The sequence below is a fragment of the Cydia amplana genome, chromosome 7, assembly GCF_948474715.1.
Source record: "Cydia amplana chromosome 7, ilCydAmpl1.1, whole genome shotgun sequence".
Lineage (NCBI taxonomy): Eukaryota > Metazoa > Arthropoda > Insecta > Lepidoptera > Tortricidae > Cydia > Cydia amplana.
In genome coordinates this window covers 18,401,789-18,418,103 of record NC_086075.1, presented here as the reverse complement: position 1 = coordinate 18,418,103, position 16,315 = coordinate 18,401,789, and the positions used below count along the sequence as shown (strand labels likewise).

Here is a 16,315-nt window from a genome sequence, read left to right as displayed (position 1 = left end):
ATCATTCTCTTATTTTAGAAGTTACAGGGGGGGGGGGGACACACATTTTACCACTTTGGAAGTGTCTCTCGCGCAAACTATCATTTTTGAAGACCTATCCATAGATACCCCACACGTATGGGTTTGATGAAAAATTTTTTTTTTTAAGTTTTAGTTGTAAGTATGGGGAACCCCCAAAACTTTATTGTTTTTTTCTATTTTTGTGTGAAAATCTTAATGCGGTTCACAGAATACATCTACTTACCAAGTTTCAACAGTATAGTTTTTATAGTTTCGGAAAAAAGTGGCTGTGACATACGGACGGACAGACAGACATGACGAATCCATAAGGGTTCCGTTTTTTGCCATTTGGCTACGGAACCCTAAAAAGTGACACGCGGAAGCTTAAAAACTGTTGATAAGTAATATTTGTACATCGAATTGTGTGAAAATATTTTCCATATGGATAGGCAATGCATCTCTAACATACTCGTACCTGAGTACATCTTTCTAAATATGAATCGTTTTGTTCCCAGGTTAAGCAGAATGTTCGTCACCACGCTGTTCTTGGGTCTGTGCATGTTCGCACGAGCAATGCCTCCGGACAAGGTATGTTAAGGATAACTCACGCTAGACCGGCCCGGGCCCGCGCCGAGGCGTCCGACACATCTATGACGTGCTTTCCATAGAAAACGAAGTTCCGGAAGCTTCGGCCCGGCTCCGGCCGGGTCTAACGCGAGTCACGCGGAGCAGACGTACACTAATGAAATGAAGAAAGGAGAAGCTTATAGGCTGCCTTTGAACGGAGATAAGAGGAGACATGCTGGAATTAATCAACACTCTGGTGGATTACAACCAATTCTATTGGTTGATTCCCGCACGTATCTTCTCATCCCCACTCATTTCCGTTAGGGACACACATTATTTTAACCATACTTGTATTTTTTAGCTTCGTCCCCTCCACATAATCAAGACCCGCAGCATAGACCTGAATAATGCACACGCCCTGACTATAGAAAGTCGGCTGGAGAAGATCGTGGAACCCACAGGGTACAAACTGCAACTAGAACCGTACCTTGAGGATGGAGTGTTCAAGGTATTCTTTAGTTTACCTCTTTCATACTAGCATCTCCCCTACAACAAAGCTCCATCAAAATGGATTTGAACAAAGCACAAGCACTGACTATAAAAAATTGGCTGCAGAAAATCGTGGAGCCAGCAGGCTATAGCGTCAGCTGGAACCATACCTTAAGGAGGTTAAAGGTTTTCTTTAGTTCGTCTCTATTATCACATAGGATAGTTAAAAGGGGATAAGAGATTATAAGAATAAGATTTCAATCAGAATGATAGGCTTTACAGTCCGTAGCTTTGGCTATCTTCTCAGGAGAGACGTAAACCTAAATGCCGCGTAGAGCCCGTACCATGAGTCACTGACAGTGTCAAAACTGACATTTACGATATCGAGAACGTAATTTACTTTCTATACATCTCGTTTGCACAAATATGCGAGTACGAGCGAGATGTATAGAAATTAAATTACATTCTCGATGGCGTTTATGTCAGTGCCAAACTGATGGTAGCCGTATAGATGTGACCCAGCAACGTCCGTTTAACGTTACGCTAACGTTAAACTTTAACGTGTCTCACTCATGTTGTTCCGCATGGCCACTAGAGCCGCGTAGTTGGGAGCATTTGAACTATAGTTGGGTGGTTTAACGGTACTTCTTTTGTTTTGTTTTCACTGCCAGGGCCGCGTCAGCATCAACGTGAGCTGGCTGCAAGACGCCGACGAGCTCAAGGTGCACTGCGCGCACGAGATTGAGATCAGCGACGCGCAGGTCTACGCGCACGTGCCCGCAGACAAGTGAGTAACATTGGTGTTTTGTAAACCGTTGCACATCCTCACAAATTTTCCAGCCAAGGCTGCAGACTCTTAACAAGATGCGTACTCTTAACTTAATTACTTCTGGGCAGAACATACCCTTTCTCCCCTACATGTTTTAGATTAGCAGACATTTTCTACTTACTAATTGGTTTGGCAGACTTTATATTCGAAACACAATGAAAACACAAACTAAGCACAATCGTATAAAGCATACAAACAGAATTCTAATCAAATACGGTGAATAGCCCTAAGTTAGACAAGTAAACATGTCTGCGGGCCAATCAAGCTCGTTTTTCGAAAGACTCGTACCTATCGTACATACGTAGCGTGCTGTATAAAGGATGACTCACACTATACCGGGCCGTGACCGGGCCGAAGCGTCCGACATGTCGTTTTCTATAACGGCTGATCGGTGATCACGTGGTGCTTTCTATAATTTTCTATTTTATCTTTATCTTATCTTTATATTTTACCTAGGTACTACGATATAGTTTGCGGTAACAAACTAGAATTCAGTTTTGGTTTAAATGATTTCGTTTCTTTGAAATCATAATTCCGCTGCTGGCGCTGGACCCCCTTAATTAAGACACAAAGTCTCCAGATAAGCTGTGTAATGTGTCAAGATTCACACGCCAAACTACAATTCGTACTTATTAATACAATAGAATATGTTAATTTCAGCAAACAACTGGAAAAGGTCACAGTAAAGAAAATCACCACAGACCCTAAGAAGCCCATCGTTTTGCTCCGCCTTGAAAAGATTATACCTAAAGGGTGCAAGGGCACGCTGGAGTTCACCTTCAATGGAAACCTGGAGACGACGCAGACTGAAGCTTTCTTCAAGTCCACTTATCAAACCGAACAGGAGGTTGAGAGGTACAGATATTGTATTCTATAATTTGAAGTGTTTAGATGGTATTTTATTCAGTTTCAAAAGGAAAATACTTCAAACACTTAGCTAGAGGCAATGATTATCTTAAGCATGTCTTTTGTACACAATTGTATTGATCCCACTGACTGATCTGATGATGATGCAGAAGCAGTCGAATAGTGAAGAAAGGAAAACAAAACACAACCACATATAGGGTGTGGGCTGAATACAAAAATCGAGGTGGATTTGATATGGGAGAAAGGCACGAGGTACTATAAATACGTGTACCTGGTATCTATTTCAATAACTATGTTGAAACGGGGGCGCAGAAAACCCGTTGTCTTCATTCTTCTTAAATAATCCTATGAGATTAAAAAAATTCTATCACCAGGATAGTAGCAGCGACCCAGCTACGCCCCAACAATGCTCGTCGCATGTTCCCATGCTTTGATGAGCCGGGATACAAGACCCCGTTCCAATTGAGTGTGGTCCGACCCAAGGCCATGGTGGCACTCAGCAATACGCCAGTGGCAAGGACTGAGGAAATGTAAGTACTTAAGTTAATTTTAGCCTATATACGTGTCCCACTGCTGTGCACGGGCCTCCTCTCATGCGCAAGAGGGCTTGGGTTATAGTCCCCACGCTAGCCCAAGTACTTACAATACTTACATGGTAAATATATCATAGGTTTCTGGTTGGCCAGGACTCAAAACCCCGTTCTAAGTGTTGGTGCGGTCAAAAATAATGATCTTACTCAGTAACATGCCCTGTAGCCAGAATTGGAGAGATTTAAGTTCAGGAGTCTAGTTTTTATCTCGCAGTCTTCTTCTTTTCTACTCTTTAAAACCAGCCAGGATAAATCCCGTTCCGGCTGAATGTGGTAAAGCTTAAGATCTTTGGCCATTATAGGTGTGCCACAGGGGAATTAGAAGAGTTCTCTCGATTTCTCCAAGTTACCATCATCAGTTGCTGTCACAATAACAACAAGACCAACTTTAAAGTACCTATACCCCATAAAAAAAAGAATTTTCCAAATTGATCCAGACGTCTTTGAGAAATCCGGGAACATAGGTACATATAAAGAACAAAGAACACGATGAACGTCTTTTTTCTAAGTCTATCTAGTGCGTTAAGGCAATGGTGTAACTTTTGCAGCGCCGATGAGCCTAACGCAGTTATGGACCACTTCGAGACCACGCCGCCTATGTCCACCTTCACCCTTGGGCTGGTCATCGCTGATCTCAAGCAGCTGAATAGCAGTAGCTTCTACACTGATGAGAAAGGAAACAAGATTGGTGAGAATTTATTATATTCTTCTTTGTCCTTATTTTTGATTGTTGGGAGTTGTGTCAAGATGGCAATCGTTAATAGAAAACGGCAATCGACACTTAAATAATGTAAAAAATTTCTAACTCTAATAACACGTTTATACAGAACTCCGAGTTTGGGGCCGTCCGGAATACCTGGAAGCACTCAACGGTGTCAACGAAAAATTGACGCTAGTGTTCAAGGAGATTGCGAGGTTCTGGCAGGTGCCCCTGCCGCTCAAGAAACTGGACATCGTCGCGCTGCCCAACTACCAGGGCGTGAAGCCGGCCGACAACTGGGGGCTGATCGTGTTCAGGTGAGGAACTGAAGATAGCCAGGTTCTGGTTCTGCAGCTAAAGAGGTTGGACGTCGTAGCGCTGCCCAACTGATGAAACCAGGTGAAAACCGGCTGATAACTATAGTCGGTGTAAGTTAAGAAGTCAATCTTGACAGTTATGAATTGACCCTTATATGTATGAAACTAAGGCTATCAGTTAAAGGGTAGGTCTAAGCTTTGTAAATATAGGGGCTGATCTTGTTCAAGTTATCAGGAACTTATTAGCATATTTCTTGTAGAGTTAACAATAGATAAGGCTGAAAAGTTCTCAGGCACGTAGTTAGTAAAGAAGTAAACTTCCGATTACCAATTATTACACACCCTGTTCCAATTAATTTAAATATCCATTCGTTTCAGGGAGAGCGACCTCAGCAGCCGCGGCTACATCCAGCTCGCTCAAGAGCTCTCGTACCAGTGGATGGGTGCCTTAGCCACGCCTGCGTGGTGGTCTGATGCTCACCTTAACAAGGCTCTGGTTGGGTACCTAGCTGCTGAGACTGCTTTCAAGGTAAAAATCTGAGGAGTTTTAAGGCGTCTAACTCCTTTAAAGGCCACTTTTGTACAGTTAAAACTTGTATAAACGGTTAACTTCGAGTCGGCTAACCCTGGAACGCTCAAGTGCCCCTATAATAAAGCTATCTAACTTGAAGGTGAACTTTTAGGTGTCGCAAAATGTAAGTTGAAGGCTTCAGACACCTTCTGAATGTAATTGCTTAGATACGGTACCTTTCGGTTTCAAAACTCATTGTATCCTAGATCTGTCTTTTTATTTATTGTTATTGGCTGGATTTGGCTGCATCCGTGACTCGGGTCGAATCAATCAAGTCAATCGATAAATCAGGTCATTAAAGAGATGCATTGCGCGCCATAAACTTTTAATACTCTGAAGGTGTGATAGTAAGTTCCTTTCGATCTTAAATATTCATTCATTGTAACTTGACATACATTTGGCAATGAAAGAAATACGTAGTCCCTTGTCCATAACTGACTGAAGTCTTCTCCCCAGATCAACAATGGATCAGAAATGGAAGGCAAATGGCCGATGACGGTCCTGTACTCGTTATACTACGAGTTCAGTAAGCGCTACCCCCACTCCCGCATCACGGGCATGAAGCAGGAGACGACGTGCACCAAGATAGAGTTGCTGTTCAGGATGTTCAACTATACGCTGGGAGGCGAGACCTTCAGGAAGGGGCTGAGAATGTTCATAGAAGACCAGTAAGTGATGAACAGGTTCACCCATTTTGTAGCCTGTTTTGGGCCATGCTGCTGGTGACAGGATTTGTACTGGCTGGAAAAACCGACATTCGACGCGCACCGCTGATATGATATGATGTGCCATTTCATTCCTGATAATGTTTCGCCATGTGTAAGAAGAAACAACAATAAAATTATCTTGCAATGCCGGACAAGCAAAGCTATGTATTTTAATTTTCATACTCAGAAAACTAAAGCAATCAGCTAACTAGACGTAGCTCATATTGTGTGTGTACGATAGCGTTGATATATCGAAATATCACTCCTTATAGACAAATGATTACCACTGCTGGAAACTTGCAAGAATCTGTGGTGATCTTGCGTATCCCAAATGAATCAGATCCCTACGACTTGTTGTACCTTTATATGACACTTTTTCTCAAATTGCAGCAAATTCAAAACGTTCACCGGTGACGATATCTGGTCGGCTCTGAACGCAGCCGCGGCCGCCGACGGTAAGATCCCGAAGAGCGTCGACGTGAAGACTGTCGCCAACAGCTGGATCGAGAAGGACCGCCTGCCGCTGGTCACTGTTAAGAGGAATTATGAGGCCAAAACTGCGGTGCTGAGACAGGTTAGTTAATAGGGATCTTGTGGATTCTGGCCCCAAGATAATCCAAGAAGTCCAAAATAAGCTCCTTCATTAATTGAAAAAAACCGGTGCGTGTCGGACTCGCGTTCCAAGGGTTCCGTATATTAAGTCCGACTCACGCTTGACTGCACATTTCTAATAGGTTTTCCTGTCATCTATAGGTAAAGAACTAATTTGTGTATTTTTTTTTCAAAATTTTAGACCCAGTAGTTTCGAATATAAGGGCTGATTTAGACGATGCGAGAACTCGCATGCGAGTTTCATTAGATTGCGTTATTTGATCGGTCGGTTGATGAAACCTCAATGGTCCGCAATGTAACTAAAATCATATACGAGTTCGCGCGTCGTCTAAATGAGCCTTAAAGGGGGAATAGTCATTTTTTGCCTATTTTCTTGAATAACTGCTAAACTATTTATCCTAAAATTATAAAAAAATAAATTTGAGATTCTTACAATGAGCTCTTTCATTTGATATGTAACACGATATAGTTTGAACATATTTTTTTTTAATTTTCTCGTTGACCCCCCAAAAATGCCTCCATATTTAAAATTCATTTATTTATGTTACACGTCCGTCATTGGGTCACAAACTTACATATGTGGGCCAAATTTCAACCTTATTGGTCCAGTACTTTCGGAGAAAATAGGCTGTGACAGACGAACAGCAACGCCGTTTTTTCCTTTTGAAGTACAGAACCCTAAAAATAACATCACTACTTCTTGAAATATTTGGACATCCTACTGGATCATGTGACTTGTTGATGTTAGTGATAGTCAAGCGATCTTAATTCTTAACATTGGATGCGGATCCACAAGTCAAAGCGGGACATTGCTATGCTATGCATTGTCTCGCTTACACACCGGAGTAGCGTGCCGAATGGCATCAGTATCACACTGAGCCACATTTAGTGCAAAAATTGTAAATCCAGCAAGTGATCTTATGAGGTGGAATATTTTGTTGTTTAATTTCAGGATACCAAAGCGTGAAATGCGATTACATACTGATAAAAAAATTGAATTTGGGTTCGCGACTTGAATTTTACACAATATTTTGCAATTTCAAGCTAAGTGATCGAATCTATGAATCTCGATATCGATATGCGAAGCGTAACCTACTTTTCCAGAATACTAAATCATTCAATTTAATCCGTCGTGTACCTAAGGACTATCGTTCGATAAAGTGCTCCCAATTTCTATTCATGTGAAAAAGAAATTTCACGGACATTTAACCAATGAAAAGTATCCATTAGTCTTTTGCGTTCGGATCCGATACGTGGCCGGTCGATTCGATAGGGTCCTAGATAAGGTAGGGCGGATTTCTCAATGTCAGAACTTGGGTAACAAAAAATAAGTTACCTACTTGAACTAGTTTTACTATCTACCGTTCTTTCTTTTAGTCTCATGATCATGCATATTTTAAAACTTCGAATTGTATTAAGGGTGTTGGTCTCCACCTGTAAGTAGTTCACAGCATAACGCTAGAGCGCACATAAAAATGTTCCTGTAAACATGTTGTCCCGAAAAAAATGCCCTCTTCGCAGCAATGTTTAACCTGAAACCGATGCCAAAGAAAATATACGGCATTAAGAAGTATTTTTCAGTTTCAATTTGATAAGACACAGAGCATTTGAAATGAGTACCTACTTTTTAATTTCCACTACCTAGGTTAGGTTGTCCACCTACTATAATTATGGTTGTCCACCTATTGTTTACCTCTACTTGAGTTGCTGTATTCATTGTATTGTTTTCTGTATTGAGGTGTGCAATTAAAAGTATTTATATTGTATTGCATCTCACTCATCCTTACCCAAAGACTGACAGCTGTATCCTGGACATTGTAGAAAGTGTACCTCCGCGAGCGTCCCCACGACGTCCCAGACGCAGACAGCATGGTGTGGCGCACCCCGGCAGTGGTGCTCCGCGGAGACCAGCTCGACTTCACCAAGTTCCCCACCTCCTGGATGCACGACAAGGAACTGACGGTCCCCAACATGCCTGGCAAGGAGCACTTCATCATTGTTAATCCGGAAGAGATCGGTGAGTTCCAAGTTGATGATGATGATGATGATGATGAGTTCCAAGTTACTTAATTGATAGCTGCATCTGGTGAAAATATGCTGATAATCTCTAGCGTCTACAGTAGGTACCTCGATAAATTCTTGGAGTGAAATTCAATTGATGCTGATGCTGAGATCGTCATTATCGTCTATTTGTGAAAAATAAGTACCTACATTTATAATTGTGTAATACTCGAGTTTAGAAGTTTGTCAAATCAAACGAAAAGATCGGTGATCGGGTAAAAAATTGTTAATGCTTGTGACTTTGTGAGTAGTGTGAGTGCTAACTTTTGTGGAGCAACTGTAACACGGTAACATTAGGTAACTTACCTGGTTAATACCTACTTACTATTTCACAGTATTGCTCGATAGTTAATAAAGTACAAAAGTTAATGTACAGCGGTGTGGATACACCTTTACTTGATGGAAGAGCGTCTTTTTGCCATCTGTAACACGACCTATAACTTCCAGCCCCCTTCCCCGTGAACTACGACAACGAAAACTGGAATCTCCTCTCCAAGTTCCTCCAGAGCAAGGACCGCACGAAAATCCCTGAACTCACCAGAGCCAAGCTTCTCCACGACGCTTGGAACCTCGCGTATGCTGGAGAACTCTCGTTCACTACAGCTCTTAATATGACATGGTTCCTTAAGGATGAGAGGCACCCGCTAGTTTGGGACCCTGTGTTCACCATGATTGACCACATCGGTGGGCATATTTGCCAGTGTATGCATAATAAGTTCCAGGTTAGTGACAAATCATCATTTCGAATGAGTTATTGTACAAAATATTGTTTTTCAACACGCGAAAAGTCTAAAAGAAACAGTTGGGAAAAGAATTCATTAAAAATGTTTTCTATTGCTCGAAATGGCACGATGAAAAAAATCTTGCTTAAGAACACCCTAAAAATATTCATGTTAAAAAAAACTTCTTATCGATATCGATATCCAAAAATAGCTAAAGCAAACCTAAGTATTTTACTCCCAAATCTTACAAAAGTTGAAAAGAAAGTAAGCGCTCAAGTTAGGTTGGAAAACTGCCAGTCATCCATATAAATTGTTTTTTTTTCTTTCGTCCTTTTATGTGCCAGTGAAGTATGTAAACTTTCCGATGTGATGTCGTCAAGGTTGGGTGTAATTCTGAAATTAGACTTGTTTTGCTTTACGTGTGCGATTGGTGTCAAATCGGTAGTTTTTAAGGTAATTTATTGACCTTCTGATCCATGAACTTGTCACCAGGCCTACGTCCGCACCCTCCTCACCCCCCTCTATGAGGAGCTAGTGAAGCAGGAAAAGGAAGACGAGGAGCCCTGGCGGAAGAACCTGCGCGCGCACACCAAGACCTTCCTCTGCAAGGCTGGTTATCAGCCCTGCGTCACTGAGGCTCAGGAGCAGTATAGTAAATGGATGAAAGCGCAGAACCCTGATGAGGGGAACCCGTGAGTATTTTATGTTTTTCAAAGCTCTGTACTACTCTGTAGGTAGTCGTACCGAATTGATTCCAATTGCCGGATGTTTCCGAATCCAGCTATGATTCTATCATGTAAGTATAACTTTTTGGCATTTCCCGACATGATGTCGGGAATGTCTTTAGGTATTAGGATTAGGCCCACACCCGTCTACGAAGAGCTAGTAAAGCAGGGCTATTACCGCAAAAATCGAAGTTCGCAAATTGCTGGCATCTTTCTCTGTCACTCTAAGTACGCTCCTATTGGAGTAAAAGCGAAAGATCCCCGCAATTTGCGAATTTCAATTTCAGCGTTAGGCCCTCAGGAGAAAACGAGGAACCCTGTCGAAATAAGAGGTATATTTTGGCAATAGCACCATACATTTAATGCAAATTACGCACCGTTGCGATTTCACCTGTAAATTACAATTCAGCGAGTCGTAAAACGCGAAACCCCAAAATCCCTTCCCAAGGAAACCATTTCAAACGTGGAAAGCACTCAATTATCACATATCATTTCACACTCCTTATTAACGGTCTTTCGCTTCCTTTGTGGCATTATGGCCGCGAAGCGATTCCGATTTCGAGAAAAATGGTGTAAATCACCAAGGCCTACAGTCTTTGCTATTTTTGTTGGCGCTGTGATCGGTCGCCGGCACTAATCTTACAAAGGGGTGAGCGTTTCAATGCGCATTGCTCATAGGATTCAAATATCGTTTCCCGATATCGTACCTCTTAAATTATCCAGCCAAGAATTAACCTTATCAGACGATAATAAGGTTTAGAGTCGCCTAGCAAACCCAGCGAAGTAAGTGATTGCGAAAGATATTGTTTAGGAAGTATAATGATCGCTTTTTGTATTCGCAGATTTGTCGGGAACTGACTCAATGTAGCATGGAAGTGTCTCAATCAAGACAAAAGGCACTGTTTAGGTACCTTTTCCTTAAACTTCCGTGGTCGATTAGTGGTGAAAACAGGGGTTTTAGGAGTTTTTGTAAATAAATATCTTTTATTTATGATATGATATCAGTGATTTGTATATTACGTTTAACTCGTGTCTTCCTCAAATGTATAGCGGCAAGCAATCGGTATAGCAAGCACTTGACGATAGACTAATTAAATCAAAGATTGCCTTACATTTTGATACATAATACATTCACGAGGCCGTTAGCGGCCGCTTTGAAGCTCAATAGGGGTCTACATTTTTTATTTGTAGTGTGCCTCTTTCGCACTCATGAAATGTTCATATACTTACGTGATATGTTCCCTTTTGCACACTTTAAAATATCAAATTAATTAATTATCTAGTGTAAGCATCATTCTAGATCTTACGATTCTTACGTATCTGGACTAAAACAAGACACCGAAAGACACACATGCGCGAGCTAAAAGCAGAATCCTTTTTTAACATTTTAATACAAGTACCAAGAGTACATAGTTTCAAATGCATCAGTGCATAATTTTCATGTTTGATGTCAACTTTCCATCCGTCCTGTTTGTAACTACGAGAGTGCGTTTTAAACTCCCTTTGGCGGATTAAGGGCAACTTGGCCCGGTTTTTAAACTGTCCCTGATTTTATCTATTAATAAAATTGAGCTGCATGTATCAAATAAATAAAAAAGTTACACGTTATTTTTTTTGACTGAAATGATTTACTAATGATGATGATAATGATGATGATTTATTTTGCGGAACGTGATATAGCGCTTGTCTCCTAATAATCGCGCGGTGTCAGAACACAGACTCTAGTAACAACCATAAAGCATACTTTATGGTTGTTACTAGAGTCTGTGAGTCATAACTCACGTTAGACCGAGCCGTGTCCGGGCCGGAGCTTCCGGCGCTTACTTTTCTATGACAGATAATATACACGAATCGATCACGTGATGCTTTCCATAGAAAACGAAACTCCGGAAGCTCCTAACGTAAGTCATCCTTTATATTATATAGTCATGGTAACAACCATAGAACTACCTGCCTCTCACAGCTAAACGTATACACCAGCCACTCACACTGTCATCCGCGGTTCCGGACCGATACGAACTTCAAACCTTCAAGAAAAGTGTGTACTGCCATCTTAAAGACCGGAACGCACTTGCAACCCCTCTGGTGTTGCAGGTGTCCAAGGGCGATGGTAATTGCTTACCATCAGGCGTTTCGTCTGCTCGTTGGCCTCCTAGGTATATCATAAAAAAACCGGCCAAGTGCGAGTCTGACTCGCGCACGGAGGGTGCCGCACCATCAACAAAAAATAGAGCAAAACAAGCAAAAAAACGGTCACACATCCAAGTACTGACCCCGCCCGACGTTGCTTAACTTCGGTCAAAAACCGGCCAAGTGCGAGTCGGACTCGCGCATGGAGGGTTCCGCACCATCAACAAAAAATAGAGCAAAACAAGCAAAAAAACGGTCACCCATCCAAGTACTGACCCCGCCCGACGTTGCTTAACTTCGGTCAAAAATCACGTTTGTTGTATGGAAGCCCCACTTAAATCTTTATTTTATTCTGTTTTTAGTATTTGTTGTTATAGCGGCAACAGAAATACATCATGTGTGAAAATGTCAACTGTCTAGCTATCACGGTTCGTGAGATACAGCCTGATGACAGACGGACGGACGGACGGACGGACAGCGGAGTCTTAGTAATAGGGTCCCGTTTTTACCCTTTGGGTACGGAACCCTAAAAAGGAGCACCATAATAGGTACTTGACCTGCCACGGGTTGCCTGAAAACTTATCGTGGTCGGATTCTGTTCAATTTCATTTTTTTTTTTACTTTACAATTTAAATACGCTTCTAGTTGAAGTATTAGCAACTTCCCTTACCAGCACATATCGATTCAATCCATAAATAGGCGCCCAAAATCCCGGCCCGGTTCGTGGCACTGAATATTTAATTTAATTAGCTGTCTTTTAAGACGGCTTTTTGCGACATCCTCAAGACAGGGCATGATTGATTTCACGCGTACAGTAGAAACCAGCATATATCGGAGCGGCCAAGGTGTTCACAAATATCTGAACAGCACCTCTATTCTCAAGACGAAAAGTCCTCAGATATTTTTAAACGCCATTGGCGCTCCGATATATTTGATGACTCAATAATATTGTTACTTACCTACTTGTAAAACTCCGTTTTCTAACTCGGTACCTATACTTATAGTTCTGTAGGAATATGAGGCAGTTATTCTAGCATGAATAAGTACCTATTTACCTAATACCTATTATATTTACCATTTCTCTCTAACCGGTGAAGCTGCCTCTTGCCCTTACCTACCTTACCTACTTACCCCTATGAACCAAGGAGGAGTTTTGGCAGAAGGGTGTGAAGTTCCGGCGGTTCCGCGGCCGGTTCCAACACTGCGGGATTGCGAAATAGGTAGGTAAAGGTAGGTGGTATAGGTACCTACCAATCGAAGCCATACTTTGTGTAGTTTTATGGCTCCTCTACACGATGGGCCAGCGCCGGCCACTCCAAGGGACGCAGCCATGCGGTAGAATGAGATAGCAATATCACTTGCTCCCTCTAACGCATAAATGCGTCCCTTGGAGTGGCCGGCGCTGGCCCATCGTGTAGAGGAGCCATTAAGATGTATTTTATAATAGTATGTAGGTGTGCTACTTTTACAGGGTAATTATCTATGAGGCTATAGTTACCTGACAATAAAGATTCTTCTTTTAATTTCTTTTTTTTGCTTACAGAATCGCCAACCAGTACATCTGCCCCGTCTTCAAATGGGGCACCAAAGAGGAATGGGAATTCGGCTTCCAGCGAGTCATCCACTTCCCCCCCTCCAGAAAACAGAGCGAGAGAACCTACCTCCTGAAGACTCTCGCTGGTTGTCCAGTAGACAGTTACAAGATCAATAGACTCCTGAATGTGACCATTTTGGAGGGGAACGGGAACTTTACGGAGACGGATTTGTTCCTCATCTTCAGTATGCTGAATGGAAGCCCTCAGGGTTATGAGATGCTGTTCTTCTTCTTGGATAATAATTGGAGCGTGCTGAAGGAAAAGTAAGTAAGGCAGTTGAAATAAGTAGTATTAAGAAAAGGGGCTCTCATGCTTACGGGGTAAGTGTGATGGGCTGGGTATAAATACATTTTGTACTAAAACATTAAACTAAGTTTAGCTAATCACGTGACAATACAGTCACGTGACAATTATTATAAATTAGTATTTTGTACGATCATTTAGAATGTCTCGAAATAATTGGCTTTCCAGTCTATTTTCAATTTGTCCTATTTATTTTTTGTAACAAGAATATTCAAAGCATTAATTAAAACCTGTGAAACGGAAATTAAGTTTCGTAGACACGCTTGTGTGTCACATCCGGACCCGAGACTCATTGTACTAAATGTGAACATACTCAACTAACTACTTGTATGTCTTATCTCTTTGCAGTACGGCTTATAGATGTTAAATATAGTACTATTTCACAAAACCGGATATGTGTAGGTACATGTACAGTTGACAACAAGTATTGTCTCACGCGGAGGACTCAGAATGATGGATATTTCTATTGTGAAGAGCACAAGGCTTGAGCTTCGCTTTGAGCGTCCGCGTAGCAACTTTTGTTGCTGACTTTACATGATACACAATGTGTTTGCGTAGTTTATGTGCATTGTTGTAGGGTGGTCCATAATAATCTGCAAATATTAAACAGAGTACGCCGTCTTTAATATTGTAAGGGGCTTTCTAAATAAAAATTGTTTTTGGGCCAAATAAATAAATATTAATGGACATTTTTCACACAATTTGACTAAGCCCCACGGTAAGCTCAAGAAAGCTTGTGTTGTGGGTACTCAGACAACGATATATATAATATACAAATACTTAAATACATAGAAAACAACCATGACGCAGGAACAAATATCTGTGCTCATCACACAAATAAATGCCCCTACTGGGATTCGAACCCAGGACCCCGGCTTCACAGGCAGGGTCACTACCCACTAGGCCAGACCGGTCGTCAAAGCCAAAGTCTACATTAATAAAATTAAAATATTTTTTAGTATTGATTTGAGTTGATACTGAAGATTTGAGAAGCCAGTGGGACCAGCTAGATGCATTTCGAGTAGGTATATATTATCAAATCAAATAGGATTAAGTTGTTGCTTGTTAGGCATTGTAGGTAATCAATAAGAGAAGTAAGAATCAGTAAGTTAGAAGATATCATATATAAAGCTACGGCTAGAGCTTTTGAACTGATATAAACTTACATATAAGTATATGTTATATTTTATACGTGTACCTACACCTTGTCTACGTAAAGCTGCAATACCTGTTTGTATTGATCCAACATGCAATATATTGCAATATCAGAACCCACAAATCAAACAGTCATCGAACATTGCGGTAGACATTTAGATTCGAAATTATACAATATCCATTGCGTTTTGAGTTTATACTGGCCAAATGAGTTTTTCCGGGCTGTTTCGAGAAATATTGTTTTTGGATATTAATTGCATTGGTATAATTACGGACATTAATGTGAATAGGCTTGTCTTTAATGCTGTTTTATTCGAAAACTCGTACTCGTTAAATAAACAAGCATTCGCTCTTCGATACAAATAACGCCATTTGAAACCGATATGTTCATTCGAATCTTAATAAGTGATCTCATTTTGGCGTATTTATATACTGGTTACTAGTGCTAGCAGCGTTTATATAACTAACAGCAACGTCAGCAACACATAAGTTTATAACAATTATAACCATACCCCGGGGTGTCAGCATTACACCAGTGCACTAGCACTAACACTGGTGTGCCCTAGCATTAAGACTACTGCATTCCGGTCTTCGGTCATTCTTTTAAAAAGGATCCGAGTCTACCTCGTCTCGCCATCGCCAACATGGTGTGATTGGTATGCCAAGTCTCCGTTTTGAGTGAGGCAGCCAGTGCCACTCTGTGGCAATCTTGGTATTAGACAGCTCACTCGGCATACGGCAGAAATGACCAGCCCAGTCCCACTTCAGCTTGGCCGCTTTTCAATCTACGGATGGCTTGTGTTCTAAAGCGCAGCAACCAACTAATATAATAATAATATTTTTCACAGATTCGGCAGCAAAACGAATCTCTGGGACAACCTCATCACGTCAGCCACCTCGCAGTTCACCACTCAAGAGGGCTTGGAGCTGGTCTCCAACCTTTACGTAGCTCACCAGGGGGAATTCGGCTCGGCCGAACACATCATTGAGAAATCCATGAGAAATGTACGCGAGGAGGCGAAATGGTCCGCCGAGAACCTGCCCGTTATAGAGGCGTGGCTTGACATGTATCTCGCTAATTCCAAAAAGATTTAAATGTTATTTCATTTTAGTTGTAAGATCGTAAATGGTTGTTTGATATTTCTGCTCTATATAGATCAACAGTTTGAATTGTACGATTAAAAGCTTTGTTTTCATTGCGCTTAAATAGCACAATGACATTGTCTTTATAAGTGCTGAATTTCAAAACAGCTTAGCCCTAAAATGCATGAATGTCAAATCGTTTCCTTCTTGAAATGGTCCAATAGCCGAATTTTTTAAAGTATTTTTCATCATCATTAGGGTTTGCACGACGGATCCGCGGATCCAGTTCCGG

General features: G+C 41.4%; 1 protein-coding gene across 1 annotated transcript; it reads left to right on the top strand.

Moving 5' to 3' along the window:
- The first annotated feature begins 522 nt into the window (after positions 1-522).
- LOC134649536 (aminopeptidase N) lies at positions 523-16,043 on the top strand. The gene is made up of 15 exons (XM_063504300.1): positions 523-588; positions 929-1,075; positions 1,728-1,843; positions 2,546-2,740; positions 3,127-3,282; positions 3,891-4,030; positions 4,170-4,359; positions 4,738-4,888; positions 5,387-5,598; positions 6,028-6,211; positions 8,071-8,266; positions 8,758-9,032; positions 9,525-9,724; positions 13,431-13,745; positions 15,789-16,043. Exons 1-15 carry the CDS (start codon positions 526-528, stop codon positions 16,033-16,035), a joined length of 2,787 nt encoding a protein of 928 aa, XP_063360370.1. The 5' UTR covers positions 523-525; the 3' UTR covers positions 16,036-16,043.
- The last annotated feature ends 272 nt before the right edge of the window (positions 16,044-16,315 follow it).